The following is a 25,990-nucleotide window of genomic DNA, read 5'->3' as shown; positions in this document are numbered from 1 at the left end:
ATTCTGGGCCAAAAATTGCCACAAAACTGCATCAAAACAGTGTCTGTGATCCTGGCCTAAAGATTTCTCATTCTTGGCACTAATTCTATTACAACCATGAGCACGAGCCCTGACACTTCCTATCATCTTGCACTTTACATCTATGTTAGACCAGATACCAGCTAGATGACTCATTCAGATAGCAATGAAAAAATATTAGTAGTTAATTCAATTAATTTATTTTTTGGGGAAATTGCTAAAACAATTACAGAAACTCTATCAGGACTAAACGATATTTGAAAGTTTGTCTACACTAGTACAAGCATCAATCTGAAAATAAAGATTTCACATATATGTATGATCTATATTTAAATTCACAGCTTCTTGCATAATTTCAAAGGTGTTTATCCTCCGTATTCTATTTGTGAAACGTGGCGGAATTGCTGTGGACAGTCCGCAGTGGAATTCTCCTGCGGCCGTTTTTTACATTTGTTTCAATAAATTTTTTGGCAAGTAAGGGCATAGCCAGACGTAGCGGATTTGCTCTGGAATTCCGCTGCGGACACTCCGCAGCGGAAATCCGCAGCGGACCCGTTTCTCCATTGCCTTCCACATCTTTGTGGTTGGGTTCATTTGCACGTTGCGGACAATTCCGCTGCGGAGCATAGGCTGCGGTGCGGAATTTGGTGTTTGCAGCATACAATGGTTGTTGCGGACGTGTGGCGGACTGGTTGCGGACTCATTGCGGAATTTCTCCATTGACTTCAATGGAGATTCCAAATTCCGCAATGAAGTCCGCAGATGTAATGTAGATGTTATGTGTGCTGCGGAGCGTATTGGTTTTTTAACATGACATTTCTTCATTCTGGCTGGACCTATGTGTATTTCTAGGTCTACAGCCAGACTGAGGAAGTCAATGGGGCTCCCATAATTACGGGAGCGTTGCTAGGCGACGTCAGTAAATAGTAGTCACTGTCCAGGGTGCTGAAAGAGTTAAACGATCGGCAGTAACTGTTTCTGCACCCTGGACAGTGACTTCCAATCACAATATACATCAACCTGTAAAAAAAAATAGAAGTTCATACTTACTGAGAACTCCCTGCTTCTTCCTCCAGTCTGGTTTCCCAGGATGACGTTTCAGTCTAAGTGACGGCTGCAGCCAATCACAGGCTGCAGCGGTCACATGGACTGCCGCGTCATCCAGGGAGGTCGGGCTGGATGCCGAAAGAGGGACGCGTCACCAAGACAACGGCTGGTAAGTATGAAATTATTTTACTTTCACTAGGGAAAGTGCTGTCCCTTCTCTCTATCCTGCACTGATAGAGAGAAGGGAAGTACTTTCACCTCAATACGCAGCGGCTAGTCCGCATCAATTTAATGCTCATTTTGGGCAGATCCGCCACAGAATCTGCAACACAGATTCTGTGCGGCATTGATGCGGACAGTGGCGGAAGAAATACATGCCCTTAGTTCAGACGTGGCGGAAAACTTCGCTGCGGACCAAAGGCTGCGGTGAAGAATTTTCCCTCCGCGGCATGCACTGTCTGTTGCGAAGAAGAAGCGGAATTTCACTGCGTATTTCAGCCTTTGCAATGCAAAAACTGAAATCTGTGGCAAGTCCGCTGTCTTTTCTGCAACGTCTGAATTACCTGTCAAATATGTACATGTTGGTGCAGATTCGTTGCATAATTGCCCCAAATCTGCACCAACATTTGCAGCGGAAAAATTCCGCCACGTCTGCCCGTGCCCTTATGGTTTTTTAGGTCGAAAATTCCTTCCATGCATCTGAATGGAGTTGTTTCTGCAGCATGTGCATGAATTTCATATATATGGTATAGTTGTAGAAATTTCAGCAACAAATCTGTGGTGTGTGAACATACCCTTAATATCTAATAATCGTATTGCTATAATTCACTATTTCTAAATGCCAAAATAATAGATATGTTCATGAAAAATGAATACCATCTTTATCACACAAGCATTCTAACATGAAGCCATTCTAAAACTTGTATAGTAGTTATTGCAATGTTTCTCCACCATTTCTCCTGGGCTCTCCTTAACCCTCGAGAGACGAGGATTTCAGAGAAACCAGTAAACTCTGTCAAGATTCCCACAGAACGCAAGAAAAATCCATCATTGTCACAGAAACTAAAATTGATATTCCTTCTGCGTTATAAAACAAGTGATTGATATTGCTGGTACTAGCTGTCTGGGGATTACAAATGTCCCAGAAAACAATAAATAGAAAATATGAAAACATATGGAGTAATTATTATTTTTTCTTTCCATAGTGAGTAATTTAAGACTACTGGAAGTGAGTGAAGTGATGAAACATGATAGAAACTCTTTACTGATTTGCTGCATACTTCTTGACATACTTTAATGCAATGATTTCTGTATCTGTCTCTCATTGTGTTATGATTAATGATTTTGTTTATTCTGAATCTAATGTCCTATTTGTATTGATTATCATAAAAAAATAAATGAATTACGTCTTCCCTCTTGTCCTGCTTACAAATAAAGGATTTACTACAATGTATCAATGTAGGTAATAATAATAAGCTGGTACTCCAGGCAAAGGTGTAAGTCTGACCACTATGCAAAATCTGTAACAGAGCCCTGATCTACCATGTGCCATTTATAATACTGGTGTCTTCTTATGTGGCAGAAGGGCCTTTGGGCCCCCTCAGGTGGTCACCAGGGTGTGAATGCTACCCCTGCACCTCCTGTAGATAGTGTACACCCCCTGACTCCAGGACAGGGTAGAAATTTGTGCTGCTGATGTGTTTAGCTCAAAGAAAATTGTCAACATTCATGTATTGTAACAGCCTGCGGCTGTGAACAGGACTTGGTCAGGACAGTTTTTCAGCCTCTGAATGTCAATAAGAATACTTTAATTCACTAAAAGCAAGCAAAGATCTTAATAATGGCAAATAACTGAAAAACAAAATATTTTTAAAAAGTTGCATATCTTTTCATTATGTGATGATACAAGTGTGTACTTCCAGCAAAAAAATAATGTCCCTGTCAGTCAGTTTGAGTGCTCTCCCATTGTAATGTTCCCTCTGTTTCGTATTAGGCCCATCAACAGATATATGGCTATGTCCCTACACTCAGGAGTGCAAGGAATTGTAGTTCTATGGTGAGGTATTAAAAAAAGAAAGGTCCTGGCAGGGCAATACCTAGATACTCTCTGTTATAATGCGTGCAAAGTTTAGCAGAGATCACAGTCTGGAGCTAAATGTCCAGAGTTTTCTCTAAAGAAAGATTGTAATAAATGACGTACCCTGTGATGCACACCCGATATAATTTTGGTTCTAATTTATGACAAAATAATATTTTGCAAACTTGTAACCCTTTCAGAATCACAGAATAAGAACTCTTCATAAAACATAACCTTAATAACTAAAGTAACTAAAATACTCAAGGTAATTCCATTAATATACAAATACCCCTGACACCACCAGGGCTGATTTAATAAATAATCCACAATTATCACCAGGAGTATCCAGAACAAAGGTGTCTCTAGGTGGCGAAGTACCATACGCCACCTATGGATATACTCCAGGGATACAAAAAAAATAGTTTTTCCCCCCACACTTAAATTTTTTTTCCTATCCCTGGAGTATATTCATAGGTGGCGTATGGACAAACGCCACCTACTGTAGAGTCCCAGCTGTTTTGGATACTCCAGGTAATAATCGTGGATTGCTTATTGAATCTACCCTGGTGGTGTCAGGGGTATTTGTATATCAACGGAATTACCTTGAGTATTTTATTCCTATAATTAATAAAGGTTATGTTTTATGAAGAGTTCCTATTCTATGATACCATTTATTTTTTTTGGAGGACCCCACATATTGAATTCAGTGATCGTTGTACTTGTAACCCTTCCAGCATGAATAAATAAGCACCGATAGGCAGGCTTTATGACGCACAGCAGAGGTAAGGGCAGAGATATGATTTTTTAAGTTGCTAATTTGTGCAATAGAAGAACGTAGTGTACAGTAATTGGTAATCACGTTTTTTTCTATAATAGACTTGATTGCCTTCAGATCCTAAAAGTTATTCCAGGCATGCCAGATTTTGAGTCAGCCACTTTGAATGAGTGACATTAAAAAATGAAAAGCAATGTGTTTTCATCAATGCTATTTTAACAGAAGCAATTCTCTAGCAGCTGGCTCGACTCAGGAAAGTAACATTTCTTTGCCTGTTCTTTACAATGATTTACACTAGAAAGAAAACAATTATTTATGTAGACACAAATAAGCCCGCTTACAAAAGCTATTGTTTAGCGTTTTTGTTTCATGTAAATGAAATGAACGTCAAGGATTTTAGAAGTAATAATTCTCTAATGTAAATGGCACAACTTAAATTTTGTTTCCATTTTTACTGTGATTAACTGCGTGCCAACCAAATGGTTGATGGTAGAGCAGCATTCGTGTACATTTTGATATTATTAATTAGTAGTAATCATGTATATGGATTTTTAAGTGAACCTGTCAAAACATGATACCAAAGATGGTTATATTAGTGGGTACAATTATACCCACTAAGCAGCTCCCAAATGGGGAAAACAGGGAAGGCTGAAGAAATTTCCAGTTTCTTTGAGACACTAAATATGTTACATGATCTTTGTCGATGCTGGTAGCTGAAAAGGATCATGGGGTATTGTCTCCGCTGCTTCTTCGGGTGGATTCACCGGTGTGTTTGAGCTGTAAGGCCCTTTTCACACTGCGTTTATGGTCTTATTTGACGTATATAACCCAGAAAGAGCTCTCTTCATATACGTTAAATAGAGGATGTGACAGTTGTCCAACAGTAGCATCCATTTCTAAAAGTATCCCATGTTAAAAAAACAAATACGGCGAGGTATACTTTTTTTCCACTGGGTGCCTATATATGGAATAGCGATGAAGAGTGTTCTTTTGGCCTCCATCGGTGTAATGGGAGTCAATGGGTATGTTTGACAGGAGCTTTCCCAGCATATACATTAAACATGCAGGGAAAATGCAGTCGAAAAAGGCCCTAAAAGGGCCCTGAGAACTGGTGCAGATAATGGCTTGTACTATATTATATCAAGCTGACATTTTTTTAGACACTTTTGAATATTATGTATTAGCTGGATGACGGAGGTCTGCCAATTGCAGGCCTCTGCACGTTTCGGCATCAGCGGCTGCTGCAGGAAAAATGTGATATAACGTGGTGCCCATTCAAGTGATAATCATGCTGAGCAAAAGGTGCTCTTGGGACCCCCTCTATGAAGTTGACATTTTAATTAATATATCACATGCATTGCTCAAATAATAGGGGACTTCTGGTACATTAATATTGATGGTCTATCTTTATGATATGCCATAAATGTTGGATCAATAAGAATCTGGTATCTGGGACCCCTGGCGGTCATCGTAGTGTAGATGTCGCTGCACTCACATGAATGCTGTATCCTATTCATTGTATATCTAGACCAATGGTTCGCAGTACTAGGCATATCACTCATATGGGGACTGCAATTGTTGCTACCTTGTTTCTTTTAATCAACTTTGCTAATAAATTGATATTTTTTTCTATAATTGTGCTGAGCCGAGTGCCTGTTTTTCCAGAGGTTATTTCTGATTCTTCTCCTTTTCTTTTTTCTTCTGTTCTTCTATTTATTTCCCTTTACTTCCTTTCTGCTCTTTCATTCTCTGATTATACTAGTTTTGTCCCCTGGTTGGCACCGTACCGATTGTACTGAGCTCATGCCTATGTTATTTTGATCTGGAGCTCCCTTCCTTATCTTATATCACTCATATGGACAGGCTTTGTCTATGTAAACCATCCCCTTCACTATGCTGATCAGTAAGTGTCCCACTGATTAAACAGTCATAGCCTATACTAAAGATAGCCCATCCATGTTAAAGTCCCAGGGGAAGCCTTTTAATGACAGTTTCTAAATAGTTCCATTAAGCAGAGTTTATAGCTATATAAAAAAAAAACCTGTTTTAATGATTACAGATAGCACAGTTCTTGACACAAGTTTCTGTATTGCAGTTGTTTCTTTCTTTATAGAGAAGAATTCAGTGTAAGGACTCATGCACATAACAATACCGTGTACACAGTCCTGTTGGCATTCTGTGTGCTGCCCCATGGTCCCTCTGTGAGAACACCTTTGTAATACAGCATGCAATGGAGCATGCAATGAGTTTTTCTTGCAGATTCTTATGATATTAATAAAAGAAAACCTCTGAATGCCCCGAAGGAACAGTCAGATTAAGTATAGGCCCATAGATTACTACGGGCACTGTTTTTCGGATTCATACAGTTGGGATACTTAATATGACCACGTGTATAAGGCATAAGAATGATAGTTACAAGTTCCAGCCATCAGCTAACTGCTATAAAGGTAAAAAGAAAGTTTCTGTTAGGACATTTAATAACAGCGGCCGGTATTCCACCGTATGATTTTGCTGACAATTTTCACATTTTTTTTTCTAAGGAAGTAGAACTAGGAAAGGTTTTTTAGAACTACTCCTGTAGAGGACCAGATTAGCAGTGCCGCATGCAAAAACAGCATGCAATTATTATTTGAAGGTTCAAACGGTTAGGCACGTCCTTCTTATATACAGGACACATTTCCATGTTTTTTCATGTGTAATTCATATATTTTGCACGTCTCTGCTGTCAAAGAACCAACTTTCAGTGGATAAGTGCCGTACTTTTGAACAAAAGTAATGTACAAAGTGTATGTTGTGATTCTATGGAGTGGCCAGAATAAATAGTTGCATGCTTTATATACTGACATTTCTCTTTTCTTTCCAGGTCCTCTTGTCAGGATTGATTGGTGTTGTTGCCTGGAAACGTCCCCTCTCACTTGTGGTAAGTAAAAGCCTAATTATCAGGGATGGACTGTCCATTTATTTCAACCACTAAGCAAATTGCTGTAAAATCAAACACATTGCCGATATATATATATATATATATATATATATAACGTTTATTATATAGAAATATCAGAAGGCATCCGATTGAAACTCAGCCTCAACATTCACTTTAAAGTGTCAGTCAGTGAATGGAGTAACTACAAACCAATCCAGCCAGAGCTTACCTCTTGCTTTTCTCCAGGTTGTAATAATTGTAAAATGATTATGTTTTAACATGCCATAATATATCTTTAATATATTATTATGCACATTTGCTATTATACATTTATATAGGTGTTTAATATTTCATAGTAATGTGCATAAACAAGAATAAAAAAGGAGGGGAGGAAGACCAAGGGGCCCCTAAAATGCTAATGTTAAATGAACTTCATTCCCAAACCTTTCCGCTCAGCCATAACGTTAAAACCACCTGCCTAATATTCTATAGATCCCCATCCTGCTGGCAAAACAAATCTGACCCATCAAGGCATGGAATCCACAAGATCTCTGAAGGTTTCTTGTGATATGCCACCAATTGTTTTCAATCCTGAACAAGTTGTTCAGTGTGGTTGGGCGCATTATCCTGCTGAAAAAGGCCACTACCATTTGGGAATACTGTTGCCATGAAGGGGTGTACATGGTCAACAATGTTTAGGTAGGTGGTACATGTCAAAGTAACAGCTACGTGAATGCCAGGTTTCCCAGCACAATATTGCCCAGAGCATCAAATTCCCTCTGCATCCTGGTGCCATCTCTTCCCCAGGGACATGGAGGAGCTTGAGAAAGACCCATATATTTTAAGGGTCAAGACATTGCTACAATGTATGTTGATTTGGGTACAATGAAGAATTACTTATAGTGGATGGCGTCATCCTCCTATTGATTGTATGGGATTCTTGTCATAAGACAATCCCTTTTAAAAAAATGTATATTAAAATATTTGAGGAAAAAAAATTTTAGGTATTATCTGGAAAGAATGTACAGGGTGGGCCATTTATATGGATACACCTAAATAAAATGGGAATGGTTGGTGACATTAACTTCCTGTTTGTGGCACATTAGTATATGGGAGGGGGGGGGGAACTTTTCAAGCTGGGTGTTGACCATGGTGGCCATTTTGAAGTCGGCCATTTTGTATCCAACTTTAGTTTTTTCAATGGGAAGAGGGTCATGTGACACATGAAACTTATCGAGAATTTCACAAGAAAAACAATGGTGTGCTTGGTTTTAACGTTACTTTATTCTTTCATGAGTTATTTACAAGTTTCTGACCACTTATAAAATGTGTTCAAAGTGCTGCCCATTGTGTTGGATTGTCAATGCAACCCTCTTCTCCAACTCTTCACACACTGATAGCAACACCGCAGAAGAAATGCCTCCCGATCTGACCCCCTTAGACTTTTATCTTTGGGGTCATCTGAAGGCAATTGTCTATGCTGTGAAGATACGAGATGTGCAGCAACTGAAACTACGGATACTGGAAGCCTGTGCTAGCACGACCGGTGCACAAGTCATTTCCATGGAGCTGCAGACAGACTACGGAAGTCCGAGGTTTGTCATGGAGAACTTAGGGGGGACTTTCGGTCCCCTGTTCTCCTCATCGCTGGGCGTCCCAGCGATCCCACATGTATCCCCTATCCTGTGGATAGGGGATGCATGTCTTTTGTAGGAACAACCCCTTCAGTGGCGTCGCGCTGTAGCAGCCATAGCGGCTGCTAGCGGAGCCTGCGGCCATGGGAGGGGCCGTGCCGGCGGGTGGCACGGGCCCCCTCATGCTGCAGGCCCCGTAGAAGTCGCAACGGCTGCTATAGCGGTAGTTACGCCACTGCGCATAGGTTTGTACGGCGTAAAACTACAGCTCCCAGCATGGCCGAAACAATGATAAGGATATGCTGGGAGATGCGGTTTCACAAAAAAAAATCATACCACCATCATCTCGCTGCAGATCATACAGTGACTACAATACTGATTAGAGGCAGAATAAACATTTACATTAAGTGACTCACCGGTGACGTCTCAGATTCTAGTTCTTTTCTTCTCCCTCCGGTTCAGACATCTATGATGGATTTCTCCCGGCCATGACCCATTTCTGCAGTTTTCCGTTTAGATGTCTTCAGCTTCTCACTTTTTTAAAACATTTCTGCACCTGTAAACAAAGTTAAAATTCTCAACACCTCTAAATATAACTGTCACACACACACACACACACACACACACACACACACACACACACACACACACACCGTGCCCCCTGTAGATAGTGCCCCCTGTAGATAGTGACCTACATAGAAGCCCCTGTAGATAGTGCCCACATATGGACTCCAGAGCTGCAAGGCAATAGTGCTAACCACTGAGCCACCGTGCTGCCCTACATATAGCTTCCCCTATAGTTAGTGCTCCACGTATAGCCCACCTCTGTAGATATTGTCCCACATATAGCCCACCCCTGTAGACTGTGCACTACATATAGCCACCCTGTTGCTAGTGCCCCACAGGTAACCCACCCCTGTATATAGTGTCCCACACATAGCCCACCCCTATAGAAAGTACCCTAAAAAATAGCTCCCCTATAGATAGTGCTCTACATATAGCCCACCCCTGTATAGTGTCTCACATATACTGCCCCACATATAGACCCCCCTGTAGATAGTGGCCCACATCCCCACATACAGACCTCCCCTGTAGCTAGTGCCCCACATATAGACCCCCCCCTGTATATAGTGGTCCACATATAGACCCCCCTGTATATAGTGGCCCACACCCCCACATATAGACCCCCCCTGTAGCTACTGCCCCACATATAGACCCCCCTGTAGCTACTGCCCCACATATAGACCCCCCTATATATAATAGCCCACATAAAGACGACCCCCCCCTGTAGATAGACCCCCCCCACTATAGATAATGCCATTCACATTTTTATGAGGAAAAAAATATATAAAGTTGACATACTCACATTCTCCGGTTCCCACGCTGTTCACTGGCGATGCAGACATGCTCTCTTCTGAGCATGTCTGCAGGAGCTGAATGAGCGTCCTTCAATGACGCTGATTGGCGGGGCAGAATGACTTGCCCCGCCAATCAGCACCTTCCAAGCATGCCAATCAGTGTCATTGTAAGGCACTGGATGGTCAGGCACGGAACATGCCCGGCCATTCAGTGCTAATACATGTATTTGGCTGCCGCTAGCACCGGGGCCCCCTCCGGTGCTAGCGACACCTGCAGGCATGAGAGTGCCTGTGTAAGGCTCGGTGGCGCGGGCCCCACAGTAGCGGTGCTACCCCTGTAGCAGCCATAACGGCTGCTAGCGGCGCCACCGGGTATTTGGGAGGGCGTGTCGGCTGGCGGCACGGGCCCCCTCAAGCCCCGGGCCCCGTAGCAGCCACTACTGCTGCTACCGCGGTAGTTACGCCACTGTGTTGAGCCACTTTGTTTCTGTTTAGCCTTTCTTGGAAAGCCGATGTAGCGGTGTATGGGCCCATAGACTCTCAATTGAGTCCGTACGCCAACTGCTCGGCTTTCTGAGAAAAGCCGAACAGAAAGTAAGCGGCTCAGCACTCGCACGATCGATTCTGCTGCTTCATTTTAGCGACCGGTGGGGGTCTCAGTGCTCAGACCCCCAGCGATCAAAACTTCTGACATGACACTATGACATGTCAGAAGTTTGTTGAATGTTTAGTTACCCTTTAACTTAGTCCGCTAAATATTAAGACACTTTTTCAGGATTAATAAAGCAAATCTGTAATAATGCTTCATGGTCCCCACTTACTGGGTCGAATTCCCAGTATATTTGTGATAATTACCTGATAATCTTTACTTTCTGACTGGTGGTTGAGTTTTTGGTAGTTTATAATTATCATGTTTCTGTTACGGTTATCAGCACTGCATATACTGACTTCCTGGTGGGCTCGTGGTGGATCACAATATGTAGGTAGAAAAATGGATGCACTTCCTTTACTGTCTGTTACAGCTATGGAGTTTTTTTTAAGTATACCTTGAATTTTGTCTCTATGTTATTACAAATCATAGAGAACCTTTGGATAGCTTTAAATATTTCTGAGTATTAATAATTAGTATATGTCTAATGTCCTGGCCGTAGGTTACAGTGATCTTGAGAAATAGTATTTGATAACCTCCAGACCTTGGAAATAATGTAGACTCTAAAGGGTATGTAGTTAGGGTGTTTACAGGATATGCCATAAATGTCTAAAATATGCAGGTCGCAGCTTTGAGACCTGCATCTATGTGAGGAACATGAGTCACCTGACCCTCATCCTGTGATAGTGTTATACCCGCAGTCACTGATCGCTGGAATTAACCTCTTACCGGCAGCCACGACCGCAGGACTGTTCTTCCCCGCCGGCGTCTCCCTTCCCAGGGATGCCGGTGCGCTCTACTCTCTGCCAACCCTCTCCCCCAGACTGTGCCCGTAGGGCACCAGTAAAAGATTCCCCAGCCTATCCCTGGATACCCTGGACTATTTATGGAAATCTGCCCACACACCCAGTGCCTAAGCAATGTTGATACTAACCCAGTGTTAGTCTGTGAAGGTTCCGTAACCGTTTAGTGAAAACTGTGTCTGTGTCCAGTGTCCGTGACCAGTCCTGTATCCATGTAAATCCTGAGTCTAGGGTCCATGACAAGCCTGCTTCCCGTAATCTGGCACCAGCTTGCTTCCAGTGATCCGGCACCAGCCCGCTTCCAGTGACCCGGCACCAGCCTGCTTCCATACCTGCTACTGGACTGTGTCCAGCCTGCCACCAAGGTACCATCGATCTGTGGCTGTCCTATATCTGTCTGGACAGCAGCTAATCCCTTTCAGTGGAGTAGCCCAGTGGGTTCACATCCCAGTGGACGTTACAGATAGGAATACACGTTTAAGCCATGCACCTTATTGGATAGATTATTTTCCTATGTTCCCTCACCCCAAAGCAGCAACATTCTGGTTTCGTAGACTGGGTTGAAACTATGAAGAGCAAATTAGTTCTACTACCTGTAGCTCCAAACTTGCCATAAATACAAAATAATTAGACCTTCTATATGATATTGTACCTTTAAAAAAATATCAATACTCAATGTAGTATATAGGTGGAACTTTCCTCCTGAGGAGATGTGAGACCACATAAAAATGTCTAACTCTTTCTGCACAATGTCATGGCCATTATGCTACTCTATCTTCAGCCAGGCTTTATGCAGCAAGTGACAAATGGAGCATTTGTATTCTCTACACATCTGTTGAATCATCCTGTTATTATCTCTTTCATTTTGTCTGCAATTGCAATAATACACATAAATGTTCTCATCTGGCTGGGCTATACCTTCAATAAATATAATATATGTATTTCTTCTGTGCAGTGACTTCCACTTGTCTTTTTAACAGCAAAGGATCAAAATAACTGGTGAAATAAAAGGCTTTCGAAATCACAGTACTTTGCTTCCTCATTATGTTTACTGTGATTGGCAACAGTATTGTCTGAGAGGAAGAAAAACTCCAATATTATTAAACAAAATGGTACTTGGAGATCTATAAATTGCGTTCACATGTTTTATTTTGTTTAGCCCTGTATTCAGCTTTCCAAAATGTTGCACGAAGCAAGGCCCCATCAGTCACTCAGAATAAGTAGTCACCTGTATGACTTGGGTCTGGAGATGATGGTAATGAAATATGAATACTGACAAGTACTAATGAAGGTTGGTGTAGTTCACCTCACCTCACCTACTGAGCTTAAAGAGGACCCGTCACCTCGCCTGACATGTCTGTTTTAGTAAATAATTGTATTCCCCATGAAATAATAATTCTGGAGCATCTTTTCTTAGAACTCTACATTATGTGGTTCCTCTGTTATTCCTATAAATGTATGAATAAATTGACAGCTGGGTGTTACCAGTTAGCAGTGTGTCCCTACACAGACAAAAAAATTAGCAAACGCCAGGTTGTTGTTGATCGCATTTTTTATGCGGTCCTAAAGATCATCGTTTGTCAGCACCACATCTCCCCGTGTCAAAAGGGGATAGGCCGCCGACAATAATGCAAACTGTATGGAAACAAAATCATATTAACCCCTTAATGACCGGGCCTGAAAAGACCTTAATGACCAGCTAAATTTTTCTGTTTTTGCCTCTCTGCGTTTCAGCAGCCATAACTTTTTTATTTTTTCACTGACGTGGCTGTATGAGGCCTTGTTTTATGCGAGAGAAATAGTATTTTTTCCCCCCACAGTTTGGGGGTAAACAAATCTTTTCTTATGGCGTGAATATGGGAAAAAGCGATTCTCAGAATAGTTTTTATTGTTTATTTTTTATCCCATTCATGTCACACTAAATAACCCATTAGATTAATTCTTCAGGTTATTACGGTCGTGTAGATACCTAATATGCGTAGGTTTTTTGTTTTTATTTAGTGTAGGGGCAATAAAGTGTATTTGATGCAAAATAAAGACTCTTTTTGGGACTTTTTTTATTTATTTATTTGTTTTGTTACTTTTTTTTTTTTCAATCCCATCAAGGGATAACTTTATTTGTAACTTTATTTTTTACTTGTAATGTATTAGCATACTTCTGTACGCTAATACATTACACTGTGTCACTATGACACAGGCTGCTGATCGGGCAGTACATAGTGTGCCCGAACAGCAGGCACATGGAACAGACAGCCCTGGGGTCCTTTGTAGGTCCCCAGGGCTGACTGCAGAGGGATTCCCCAGTGTTTGATCGCATCACTGGAATCCCGGTGATGCAATCAAAGAGGGGAATTCCCTTTGATCATGCCGCGGTCACGGACCGCGGTAATCAAAGGGTTAAACAGCTGGGGTCTGAATGTTTGCCGACCCCAGCTGTGTTCAGCAGGCTGCTCTAAGATCAGGAGCTGTTAGTTACAGCTCCTGCTTAGAGGACGAGCGCTCTCACGAGCGCTCATCAGCCTGATCTACAGCGACGCCAAAAGACGTCTCTGTAGACTAAGCACCCGCACCGCCTGACGTCAAAAGACAGTGGGCGGTCGGGAAGGAGTTTTAAAGATAGTTTGTACGTATACAATTTGAATACTCATGATGATTGCCGCATGTAAATGGAAGTTAAGTGAGCGCCGATCCGATAAACTTGCTATATCGTCGATGGGCGCACGTTACGGGCAGAAAATCTGCCTGTGTAAAAGGACAGAGTGTATGGTGAAAAATAAATAGGACAAGAGTAGCCATAGTGAGAGATCATGTAACAATCCTTCTAAGGTATCATATGCGTAAAAGCAATTACTTGACTGAAACACACTTGTGATGTCCCAGCTGCTTACCTAACAGAAACATACTGGTGAGGTCACAGTAAATCACCTGACTGAAACTCACTTGTGATGTCACAGAAGCTTACCTGACTGAAACACACATGATTTCACAGTTGTATACCTTCATGTAACCCACATTTGATATTACAGAAGCTCACCTAACTAAAATCTAATTGTGATGTCACGGCACCTTATCTGATGGAAACACAATTGTGATGTCAGAGACGCTTACTTGACAGAAACACAGTTGTGAAGTCACAGCAGCTTACCTGACTAAAGCCCACTTGTGATGTCACAGTAGATTACCTGACTGAAGCATTCTTGTGATATCACAGTAGCTTACCCAGACACCACTAACACAGAGCCCTTGTTCAAAAACGAAATACGGGCTCCTTGATGTCAAACTGCTTATTTAATGACAGTGGGATGCTTGCCATAGACTGCCTTATTTATGGCTCTTCAGAAAATCCCTTACCACTATACAAATCCACAAAGTAGTTGTGAAACATGGATTGGAAAGATCGTAGCCCCATATGTGCGATCAAAATGACAGAAGGAATCATTATTTTCTTAAGGTAGCAGTGGCCCCCATTGAATGCAGGACCACCCTGCAGCAGCACAGATTACATATATGGTATGTCCGCCCCTGTAATGACAGGTTGTTACCTCACAGGAGCTAAAGCTAATATTTCAATAACTTCTGATATGTCATAGAGAAGATATCACCTGTTGAGTCCAGGCTTTGAGTACCCTTTCTGCTAGCGACTAGTGGGTGTCTGACAATCACAACATTGGCCATGTCTCTATGATATGTCATAAGTTGTTTGAAGTGACAGCTATACTTTAAGTGTATAGGTGGCTGCTTAAATAGAAATTCTCAACTATACTCTAGTTATTGAAAATACTTAATTTGGGAATGATAACTGTAATATTTTTAAATGAAGGATTTTCTCTAACCAGCTAATAAATTAGGGCAGAGTTTCCCAACCTTTTCAGGCTCGAGGCACCCCTGGAAAAAAATATTTCCTCAGGGCACCCATACCAAAAATTGTTTACAAAAAGACAAAAAAAAAACAGTTAACAACAAGCACTGCAATCTTAGGGTATGCTCACACGGTGTTTTGTGTAAGGCAGAAAAATATCTGCCTCAAAATTCCTTCAGGAGCGAAGTGACCATCAGCTCCTTAGTAAAGTGACAATCAGCCCCCCAGTAAAGTGACCATCAGCTCCCAGTAAACTTACCATCAGTCCCCCCCCCAGTAAAGTGACCATCAGCCCCCCAGTAAAGTGACCATCACAGACAGAAGTTAATTCCTTCTCTAGCAGTAAGCACACTATAACGCCGCTACAATCACATCATGGAGATGTGATTATAATGGTATAAAAGTGTTCTTACTGCTGGAGAGGGAATGAATACTTACGCTGCCCAGGTCCAATGGCACCTTTCCGTCAAGCTCTTCAGGCGGGAAGTAGTGGGCGGTACTTGTATCAGACGTGCGTGTGTCATATCTGCTACAAGCATAGGTTGAAGAAGTAAGTGTTGGGGGTGGAACTTGTAGCAGATGTGCGTGCATTACGTCTGCTACAAGCAAAAGTATTTTTTGTTTTATGGCAGTGGATGAGCGGAGTGTTGTGGCACCACTGGACGGTTCTCGTGGCACCACAGGGTGCTGCGGCACACCGGTTGGGAACAACTAGATTACGGTAACAAGTTGGATAAAGGGGCATAAATAGGCAGCACCAAATTTAGTGTCTAGAGCAAAATAGTAGTGTGAGTTCAAAGACCATGAGCTCGAAGACGTTCTTCTATTGTTCTATGTAATGAGTGCTTGTACATGTGTATTTAGTGAATGTGTATATGTAAAGTATTTGTGTAGGTGTGCACATATGTAGTAAGTTTGCTATTTATATGTGTATGTACTGATTATATATTTCTGCTCATATGTAGAGATTGTTCATATATGCGTAAGTAGTACATTTGTGTGTATTTATGCATTTATATAGCGAGTGTGTGTACACGCTACATACATATGTGGCTAATGTCATTTGTCAGCCAGGGCTGATTTTTATTCCAATTTTGACCCTGGGGACACATTCCATTGACAAAGGAAATTGTAACGCCAAATTGTCTATTTAGCAATACATTTCCTTGAGGAATAACAAATTTCAGAGTTCTATGAAAAGATGTTTCACAATTAGGGTATGTGCACACGATGTGAGGCTTTTATGTCTGAAAAGACAGACTGTTTTCAGGAGAAAACAGCTGCGTCGTTTCAGACGTAAATGCTGCTCCTCGTATTATGCGAGGCGTCTTTGATGCCTGTAATCTTGAGCTGCTCTTCATTGACTTCAATGAAGAACGGCTCAAATTACGTTGCAAAGAAGTGTCCTGCACTTCTTTGCCGAGGCAGTCAATTTACGCGTCGTTGTTTGACAGCTGTCAAACGACGACGCGTAAATTACAGGTCATCTGCACAGTACATCGGCAAACCCATTCAAATGAATGGGCAGATGTTTGCCGACGTATTGTAGCCTTATTTTCAGACGTAAAACGAGGCATAATACTCCTCGTTTACATCTGAAAATAGGTTGTGTGAACCCAGCCTTAGTGTTATATTATAGGGAATACAAGTATTTACTAAAACAGACATGTCAAAAGATCTGACCGGTCCTCTTTAAGGCTGGTTTCATACATACCATTTTTGTTTTTAGCCAAAGCCAACAGCTTATCCAAAAAGAATGAAACAGTATAAAGGAAAGACTTATATGTCCCCCTTCTTTTGTATCTACTCCTGTGTTTAGCTAAAAAAAAAAATGCATGCGTGAACCTAGCCTAAAAAACAACTTCAGTCATTTTTAGAATTCTAACCTATGAAATAAAAATTTTCATTTACAAATGTTTTTGATCTGACATTTTATTCAGCCTGCATCAAAGAGGGTGGTATAATTTACAGTATATACTACTTCTGTGGCCACAGTGAGGTTTTGGAACAGTACATTTTAGTATTTATAGTATTCTTGGGTCCTAGTTGGATGTTTTATAGCTTGCCTCTTTCTTCAGATGTTCTTGATTATCTATTTTTTTTTACTTATATGCCTGTGGGGTTAGGGATAGAAATTGCTGGTCATTTTATCAAGTTCTCACAACTGAACAATAATTTGCATTGTGAAATGAAGTGAGGCAGTGACTGTGGCCTTCATTCATCTCTGAAGAAAGCTGATTTATTTTCATCATCTAAAGCAGAAACTATTTTGTGTTTAACTATCTGGTAAATGAAGCGGCAAGTATGGGTAAGTAAATGGCTTTTTGGCGTATGTAAAAAGTCTGTTAGTTTCATGTCCAACATCCATCTCTCCATTTCTATATTTGTAAAGGCTACAGTAATGTAGTAATGTATGTTTAGCATCAATAATAAGATAATATATACCTAATATATACCTTATATACCTTCTTTCCTCTCAAATTGCCCCTATGTTGGTACTGACATCTAGATCAGGGGTCTCAAGCACGCGGCCCGCGGGACGAATGCGGCCCCTCGGGTAGTCATCTGCGGCCCGCGGGACCCAGAGCATCTAGTACAGGCTCTGATCCGGGACTCTGTGGAATTCCCTGACATCGCTGTCCACATATGGACAGTGATGTCTGGGGCTTCCCCAGAGCTGGAGTCCCATGCAGAGCGCTAGTATCGGCTCAGGTCCGGCGCTCTGTGGAATTCCCTGACATCGCTATCCACATATGGACAGTATTGTCAGGGTCTTCCCCAGAGTGGATCCCAGGCAGAGCGCTAGTATAGGCTCTGCTCCGGGACTCTGGGGAATCCTCTGACATCGCTGTCCTCATATTGACAGCGATGTCTGGGGCTTCCCCAGAGCCGGAGTCCTGTGCAGAGCGCTAGTATCGGCTCTGCTCCGGGACTCTGTGGAATTCCCTGACATCACTGTCCATATATGGACAGTGTTGTCAGGGTATTCCCCAGAGCGGAGTCCCGGGCAGAGCACTAGTATAGGCTCTGCTGAGGGACTCTGTGGAATTCCCTGAAATCGCTGTGCATATATGGACAGTGTTGTCAGGGTCTTCCCCAGAGCTGGAGTCCCGGGCAGAGCGCTAGTATAGGCTCTGCTCCTGGACTCTGGGGAAGCCTCTGACATCACTGTCCATACATCGACAGTAATGTCAGGGGCTTCCCCAGAGCAGGAGTCCCAGTGATGTCAGGAGCACAGCTTGAGTCCCAGGAATAGCCTACTAACGCTCTACTTGGGACTCCACCTCTGGGGTTGCCCCTGACATCCATGTCCATATATGGACAGTGATGTCAGGAGCAGAGCTGGAATCACAGGCAGAGTGCTAGAAGTGGCTCTGCTCCGGGACCCCAGCTCTGGGCAAGCCCCTGACATTACTGTCCATATATGGACACTGATGTCAGTGGCTTCCCCAGAGTTCCGGCGCAGAGCCTATACTAGTGCTTTGCTCCGAGACACCGATTCTGGGGTTACCCCTGATATCACATTCCCATCCAAGAGGATCCCCTGACGTCACAGTGTATGGACAGTGATGTCAGGGGCTCCAACAGCAGAGGAATCCTCAGCCAAAGCGTCGGCAATGCTCTGGCTGGGGATTCCACTCCTAGAGGGAACCCAAATGGAGCTATCTACTTGGGGTGTGTGTGGCATTGTTTGCAGAGGGCACTATGGCAGCATCTGCAAAGGGCACTGTGGCAGCATCTGCAGAGGGCACTGTGACAGCATCTGCAGAGGGCAATGTGGCAGCATCTATGGAAGGCAAAGTGGCAGCATCTGCAGAGGGCGATGTGGCAGCATCTGCGGAGGGCGCTGTGGCAGCATCTACAGAGGGCACTGTGTCAGCATCTACGGAGGGCACTGTGGCAGCATCTATGGAGGGCACTGTGGCAGCATCTACGGAGCGCACTGTGGCAGCATCTACGGAGGGCACTGTGGTAGCATCTACAGAGGGCACTGTGGTAGCACCTACAGAGGGCACTGTTGTAGCATCTACAGAGGGCACTGGGGCAGCATCTACAGAGGGCACTGTGGCAGCATCTACAGAGGGCACTGTTGCAGAATCTATAGAGGACACTGTGGCAGCATCTACAGAGGGCACTGTGGCAGCATCTACAGAGGGCACTGTGGCATTATCTAGGGGTGTGTTGCATTATCTACGGAGGGCACTGCGGCAGTATCTAATGTCGTATTAGTATTATAGTAATATAGTGTTATAGTAGTTCAAATAAATAATTGATTAACAATAATTTAGTATTGTATCAAATTTGAAAGTAATGTGGCCCGTCAACTTTTGATTTTTTCTATATGTGGCCCACTTACCCGGCCGAGTTTGAGACCCCTGATCTAGATCTATCTTATATCTTTACTTTCTAAGACTTTATACTTGCTGTACAAGGGCATAGCTAGGGCAAATCTGGTGGCACATGTCCTCTTGGTGCTGGGGGCAAGCAAGCCAATCTTTCTTGTCCAGGGTATTTAAATAAGCGGCTAGGGCAGTGAATCTTTGCCCGAGGTGAAGTAAAACATAGAGAAAAAGAGTAGCCAAGTGCAGCTAAGTGGAAAAAAACTATTTAAAACAAGCAGCTGAGCAAGTGTGCGAGCATGGGAGTGTGAGTTGATTTCAAGTGTGCAGTGTCTTAAGTGTGACTTAAGATTCAGTGACTTTAGATTGAGTCACTTTAGAAGAAATTGTTGTTTGGGGTGTTTAGTGTATTTTTTTCTTTTTTTATTCTCTACAACGGTATACTGATTGTTAAATCTCCCTTAGGCAAAATGAACTATATAATACATATATTTTGCACTATGCAATAGGGGTTATGTCCTCTTACAATATATAATTTTGTAGCTTCCTGTACATGCTGAAATCTGACTTTCCTGTCATGATCGCTCACATAGTGGATGTGCACTGAGCATAATAGTTTGGTTATTTCCCAGTATAATGTGACTGATATATTTCATGGAATTCTTTCCAGGGAATACATTGTAAATTAGCATTCATTATAGTTAAAGCAGATCTGGCTGAATATGCTTCCCTAGGTAAGGGGAGCATATTACAGGAACAGGTCTATTCTCCTATTAGCCAAAATGGCACAAAAAATACTGTGCATTTTGGTTAATAGGATTGATTAAAGAATACAGTGAACTCAGAGTTATTAGTCCAGTATATTCATAAGGAGAGTGCTCCCCCATCTCCCCCCACTCCTTTCAGTGGTGATTGATGGATGGCTGCTGTATATCTTCATACACTGCAACCAGTCAATCATTGTAAGGGGGACGGGAAGCCGGCTGTTTTTTTTTTTTTTTATTGCTCCTATTAGCCAAATGGCACACAATTGGTTTGTGTTGTATTGGCTTATAGGAGAATAGACCTGTTTCTGTAATATGCTGTTAGATATATATTAATCAAAAGGTAACACATGCTCTGTATGTCTTGTGTTTCACCATGTCAACCACTAGGAGCTGTTAAATAAATTAGCTAATAAATAACTTAACTAAACCTTTAAAGCATTGAACTAACAGAACATTTAATTAGGAAAAAGCCCAAAATAGGGGGGGGGGGATTTATAAACTTTTAAACTTTTCTATTCCAGTTTACTTTTAGGTACACAGACAGCCAGAGATGCGTCTAATTTAAGAAGATGTGGCACCTTTTATTAAATTAGGCGCATCTTACTCCAGCTATCTTTACATTAAGACTGGTGTATGAAACGCCAGTCTTAAGAAATCTCCACTATAAATTCTGTTATATTGGCCAAGTACAAATTAGGCCAGGCTCACACAATGCAGTTTTTATGCTTTTTTACTCTACTCCTGGCTGTTCTTAAAAATGCACCTAACTGCCCTGGGAAGCCTAGATTTAAGGGAGATGAAAAAAATGTTGCTAACTGAAATAAAAACAATATGATACCAAATACTTGTATTAGGTAGGATTATTCATTCAGAGTTAAGGTGTGCGTAGGCCAATAATGGAGGTAAGCCAGTTTTAGAATCTATTGGTCTGTTTAGCTCTTTGCATTTTGTTACGGGGACCATCCAGTAGGTCCTATTCAAACCTTGCCAAGTCTGATCAAATAAATGAACCTTATTATAAATTTATGTTTTTTTCACTTCCTAACATTGGTTAGGGAGAAAATGTGCATCTACTGACACATAATCTATGGACACCCTGCACTGTGAAGATTCCATATGTTGATCTTCATCTATTTCTGGCAAAGTAGTTGTCATGCTAAACAAAAGCATTGCTGTGCCAAACACTTCTTGTCTTGCTATGAGACATTCACCTTCAATGTGGAATGACTAATGATACCTTATGGCTGTTTTCCAGTAAGCAGCACTCCACAAATCAAAGTATCTGAAACCCACAGAGTAGAAATAATAGCAACAAAACTCAACAGTTTGCGTGTTCAACATAACATTCAACTGTGCAATGAACTTTAAGGGCGGGTTCACACATGGCGGAATTTCACTTAAATTCCGCTGCGGACACTCCGCAGCGTTATTCCGCAGCGGAGCCGTTTCTCCATTGACTTTCACTTTAATTTAGCAGTGTTCGTTTACACGATGCGTACAATTCCGCTGCGGAGCATAGGCTGCGGAGCGGAATTTGGTGTCCGCAGCATGCTCTGTCTGTTGCGGAGCAGTGGCGGACTCATGGCGGAATTTCTCCATTGACTTCAATGGAGATTCAAAGTTCCGCAATGAAGTCCGCAGCTGTCATGCACATGTTATGTGTGCTGCGGATGCGTCTTGCTTTTTTAACTTGACATTTCTTCATTCTGGCTGGACCTATGTATTTCTAGGTCTACAGCCAGACTGAGGAAGTCAATGGGGCTCCCGTAATGACGGGAGCGTTGCTAGGAGACGTCAGTAAATAGTCACTGTCCAGGGTGCTGAAAGAGTTAAGCGATCGGCAGTAACTGTTTCTGCACCCGGGACAGTGACTACCGATCCCAATATACATGTATCTGGAAAAAAAAATGAAGTTCGTACTTACCGAGAACTCCCTGCGTCTGTCTCCAGTCCGGCCTCCCAGGATGACGTTTCAGTGTAAGTGACGGCTGCAGCCAATCACAGGCCAAGCACAGGCTGCAGCGGTCACATGGACTGCCGCGTCATCCAGGGAGGTCGGGCTGGATGCCGAAGGAGGGACGCGTCATAAAGACAACGGGCGGTAAGTATGAATTTCTTTTACTATCACTAGGGAAAGTGCTGTCCCTTCTCTCTATCCTGCACTGATAGGGAGAAGGGAAGCACTTTTCCCGCAGTCCGCAGCAGCTAGTCCGCATCAATTTTCTGCACATTTTGTGCAGATCCGCAGCCGTAATCCGCAACCCGGATTAGGTGCGGCATTGATGCGGACAGTTGCGGAGGAATTCCGCCATGTGTGGTCATGCCCTAAGGTATTCAAGGAAACAGGATTTTTCAATAAATATTCTCAGCACTATATACTTTTAACAGAAATACATTATCAGATGTATCTTCTGCTTTGTTCTCCAAGTTGCTGGAGCATATTATAATAAGCAACTTTCTTTGTATTTATAGATTTGGTTGTAACTCTCTATATTTGGAGTCTGGAGCGCTCATAAATCTCTCAGTCCCCTTTAGATATAATCCTGCGTTTTTCTCCACCTCATTTATTCTACTTCTAGTATTGGTCATGGAGGAACACAATTAAAAAATAGCATTTCTCTCCAAGAGACTCCAGAGTTCCTGTTGCTGATAAATTCCAGGGTTTGGAGACCCTGGTGACCCTCTGCCTTTTATGCTCAGGGATTTTTAAAAGTTCCAATATAGTACAATAATTACGTGTCTGCTCAACTGCCACCAAAGTATCAACCATCAAAGTACATCTGTAATCTAGAAAATCTGCTGCTTTGTAAATAATCTTGTCTAAGGCCTGATTCACACGAACGTGAATCATGTCCGTGTGCTGTGCATTAAAACAACGCACAGCACACAGACCCATTGATTTCAATGGGGCCATACACACATGCGTGATTTTTCAGGCAGCGAGAGTCCGTTACGTGAAACTCATGGTATTTCCTGTATTGGTCACGTACCTACGCGCCCATTGAAGTCAATGGGTGCGTGAAAATCACGGACAGCACACGGACGCACATCTTTGTGCTGTGCGTGATTCACGCAAAAGTTTATAAAGAAATTATGAGAAAAAGAATATCACCTCCTTCAGTTTATATTGCGGACGTAAAAAACGCATGATATATGGATGACATACCCGCGTAAAAAACGCTGACCATAAACCGATGTCACACGGAACTGCAACGCAGGAAAAATGCAGCGTTTTTTACGCATGCAAAACGGACACGTTCGTGTGAATAAGGCCTAAGGCTGTATTGCTTTATTTCATTATGTCTCATTGGTGTCTAAGGGACTGCATACTGTCAATGTCACATAGTATATATCTTCACTACCCTGGACCCCATGTTACCTATCTGAAGGAAAAGTAAGAAGGGACTATATTGTCAGCTGCCAGAGAGGAAGGGATACTGGTTCGGCTCAGAGCCCACCCCCCAGCAGCACAGATTAGCAGCAGCAGCAGCAGCAGCAGCAGCAGCAAAAGGAACACAGGGAAACAAATAAAAGATAAGAAAGATATTTTGATATGCTAGAAGTACTGCAAATGAAACAGTTATTTACAGCATGTATGGCCTCTTGGTATGAAAATGATTCATGGGATAACCCTTTTAAAGAGGCTCTGTCACCACATTATAAGTGCCCTATCTCTTACATAAGGAGATGGTCGCTATAATGTAGGTGACAGTAATGCTTTTTATTTAAAAAACCGATCTATTTTCACCACTTTATTAGCGATTTTAGCTTTATGCTAATGAGTTTCTCAATGGACAACTGGGCGTGTTTTACTATTGACCAAGTGGGCGTTGTACAGAGGAGTGTGAAAATAGATAGTTTTTCTAAATAAAAAGCATTACTGTCACCTACATTACAGCGCCGATCTCCTTATATAGGAGATAGGGCACTTATAATGTGGTGACAGAGTCTCTTTAAGTACCGGTTTGCAGAGGAGGTAAACTGGTACATAGCTAGTCCTGACCTCAGCTAAGAATTGGATATAATTGTATTCAGATTAGACAATGCTCTGGAAGCTAAATATATCAACAGCTACACAAATCTTTCTGGAACTTTTCTACAATGTATCAGTCTGTAGTCCAGGATTTTTAGCTCGTAGAGCATTGCCTAAACTGAATACAATTGTACCCATTTCTTAGCTGAGAGCAGGACTACTGGTATGTACCAATTTGCAGCCTATGAATGTAAACAAGAATGTTCTCTTAGGGTATGTTCACACGCTTAGCAAAAAATGTCAGAAAATACGGAGCGGTTTTCAAGGGAAAACAGCTCCTGATTTTCAGCCGTTTTTTTAGCAAATCGCTTTTTTCGCTGCGTTTTTTTACAGCTGTTTTTTAAGCTGTTTTTCTATAGAGTCAATGAAAAATGGCTCCAAAAACGGCTCAAGAAGTGACATGTACTTCTTTTTTGAAGGCGTCTTTTTACGCGCCATTTTTTGAAAATGAGGAGTAAAAAAACGCCCCGTCGGACCAGAACGCCGTATTTCCCATTGAAATTAATGGGCAGATGTTTGTAGGTGTTCTGCTTCCGATTTTCCGAAAATAGCCCATGTGAACATACCCTTACACTAACCGCAAACACCTTGGAAATGGTGAGAAACTAAAATACAAAGTATATTGAAAAGGGATATAACTTCCTATTTTTATAGTTATTAAACATTAACCTAAAACATGAAAACATCTTCAAGTTCCACTAAAAAGTTAAAAATTCTATCTATCTATCTATCTATCTATCTATCTATCTATCTATCTATCTATCTATCTATCTATCTATCTATCTATCTATCTATCTATCTATCTATCTATCTATCATCTATCTATCATCTATCTATCTGTCAATTTATTAATGCCTAAGTATTTATTCGCACAAGCAGGTCTCATTTTGGTTTTCATTTTTTGAGGATTAAATGAGGGGTCAGCTTACTCCCTCTCTCCAGGGCCTACTCCCCCCTATTATTGCCTGCGTTGTAATGGTCTATCTGTCTTTAAACATATTTAGGATCTTATACACGTTTTTTTCTGGATTAAATCATGCTGACTATCAGCTAGCATTATATGTATTTCTTCCTATGACAAAGCACAACGAGTATTGTCAGTATGAATAATGAAGTTGTGGCAAAAAACACCAAACACATATTCCTAATTGGCTGTTTTTCAATGGTGGCATTGAAAATTCTATAGTCATTTTCCAATTGAATTGCATAATCTTCCAGTAGCGAGGAGACTACATGTCAGACTCCTGATTATCCCTTCAGTATTGTCATTGATGTCTTGTGACCTTACAACCCCCGGGATAGGGTGCTGTCAGCATACTAATGAGTCCTATTGCTGCCGGCCTTCCACACTGCTAAAGAAATAAATCAAACTGTTATTCAACATACTGGGAACTGTGTTTCCTTTTTTTCCCAAAAAAGATGTATTAAATTGACACCTCTCAAAGGTGTAAACCAAAGTCTTCTACAAATCGACATGCATTTAAGCAGTGACTCGGAAGGCATGAGGCTTGAACATTTTATTTACTTTAAATGCTATATGATTTTATATTGAAGTAAGAGATCACCTTTAAAAAATGGTTAGGTTTTTATGTTAGAAAATAATTATCTAGCGATTTTATTCATTTGATGATAGCATGAAAATACCTAGTGTGAATTCTTCTTGTCTCAACAGGTCTGGTGCTTAACCCTTCGAATATTCACCATTAGGCC

General features: G+C 41.9%; 1 protein-coding gene across 1 annotated transcript in view; it reads left to right on the top strand.

Moving 5' to 3' along the window:
- The window catches only part of ENTREP2 (endosomal transmembrane epsin interactor 2), an 878,750-nt gene that overhangs the window by 274,522 nt on the left and 578,238 nt on the right, over nucleotides 1–25,990 (top strand). Inside the window, exon 2 of the mRNA XM_075855203.1 lies at nucleotides 6,781–6,837. Within this exon, the coding sequence (XP_075711318.1) occupies nucleotides 6,781–6,837 (57 nt within the window). The remainder of the gene's footprint in view (nucleotides 1–6,780; nucleotides 6,838–25,990) is intronic.

This window comes from Rhinoderma darwinii, chromosome 3 (assembly GCF_050947455.1).
Source record: "Rhinoderma darwinii isolate aRhiDar2 chromosome 3, aRhiDar2.hap1, whole genome shotgun sequence".
NCBI lineage: Eukaryota > Metazoa > Chordata > Amphibia > Anura > Rhinodermatidae > Rhinoderma > Rhinoderma darwinii.
Note: the sequence above shows the minus strand (reverse complement) of the source record. Positions and strands in the feature narration are given on the sequence as shown.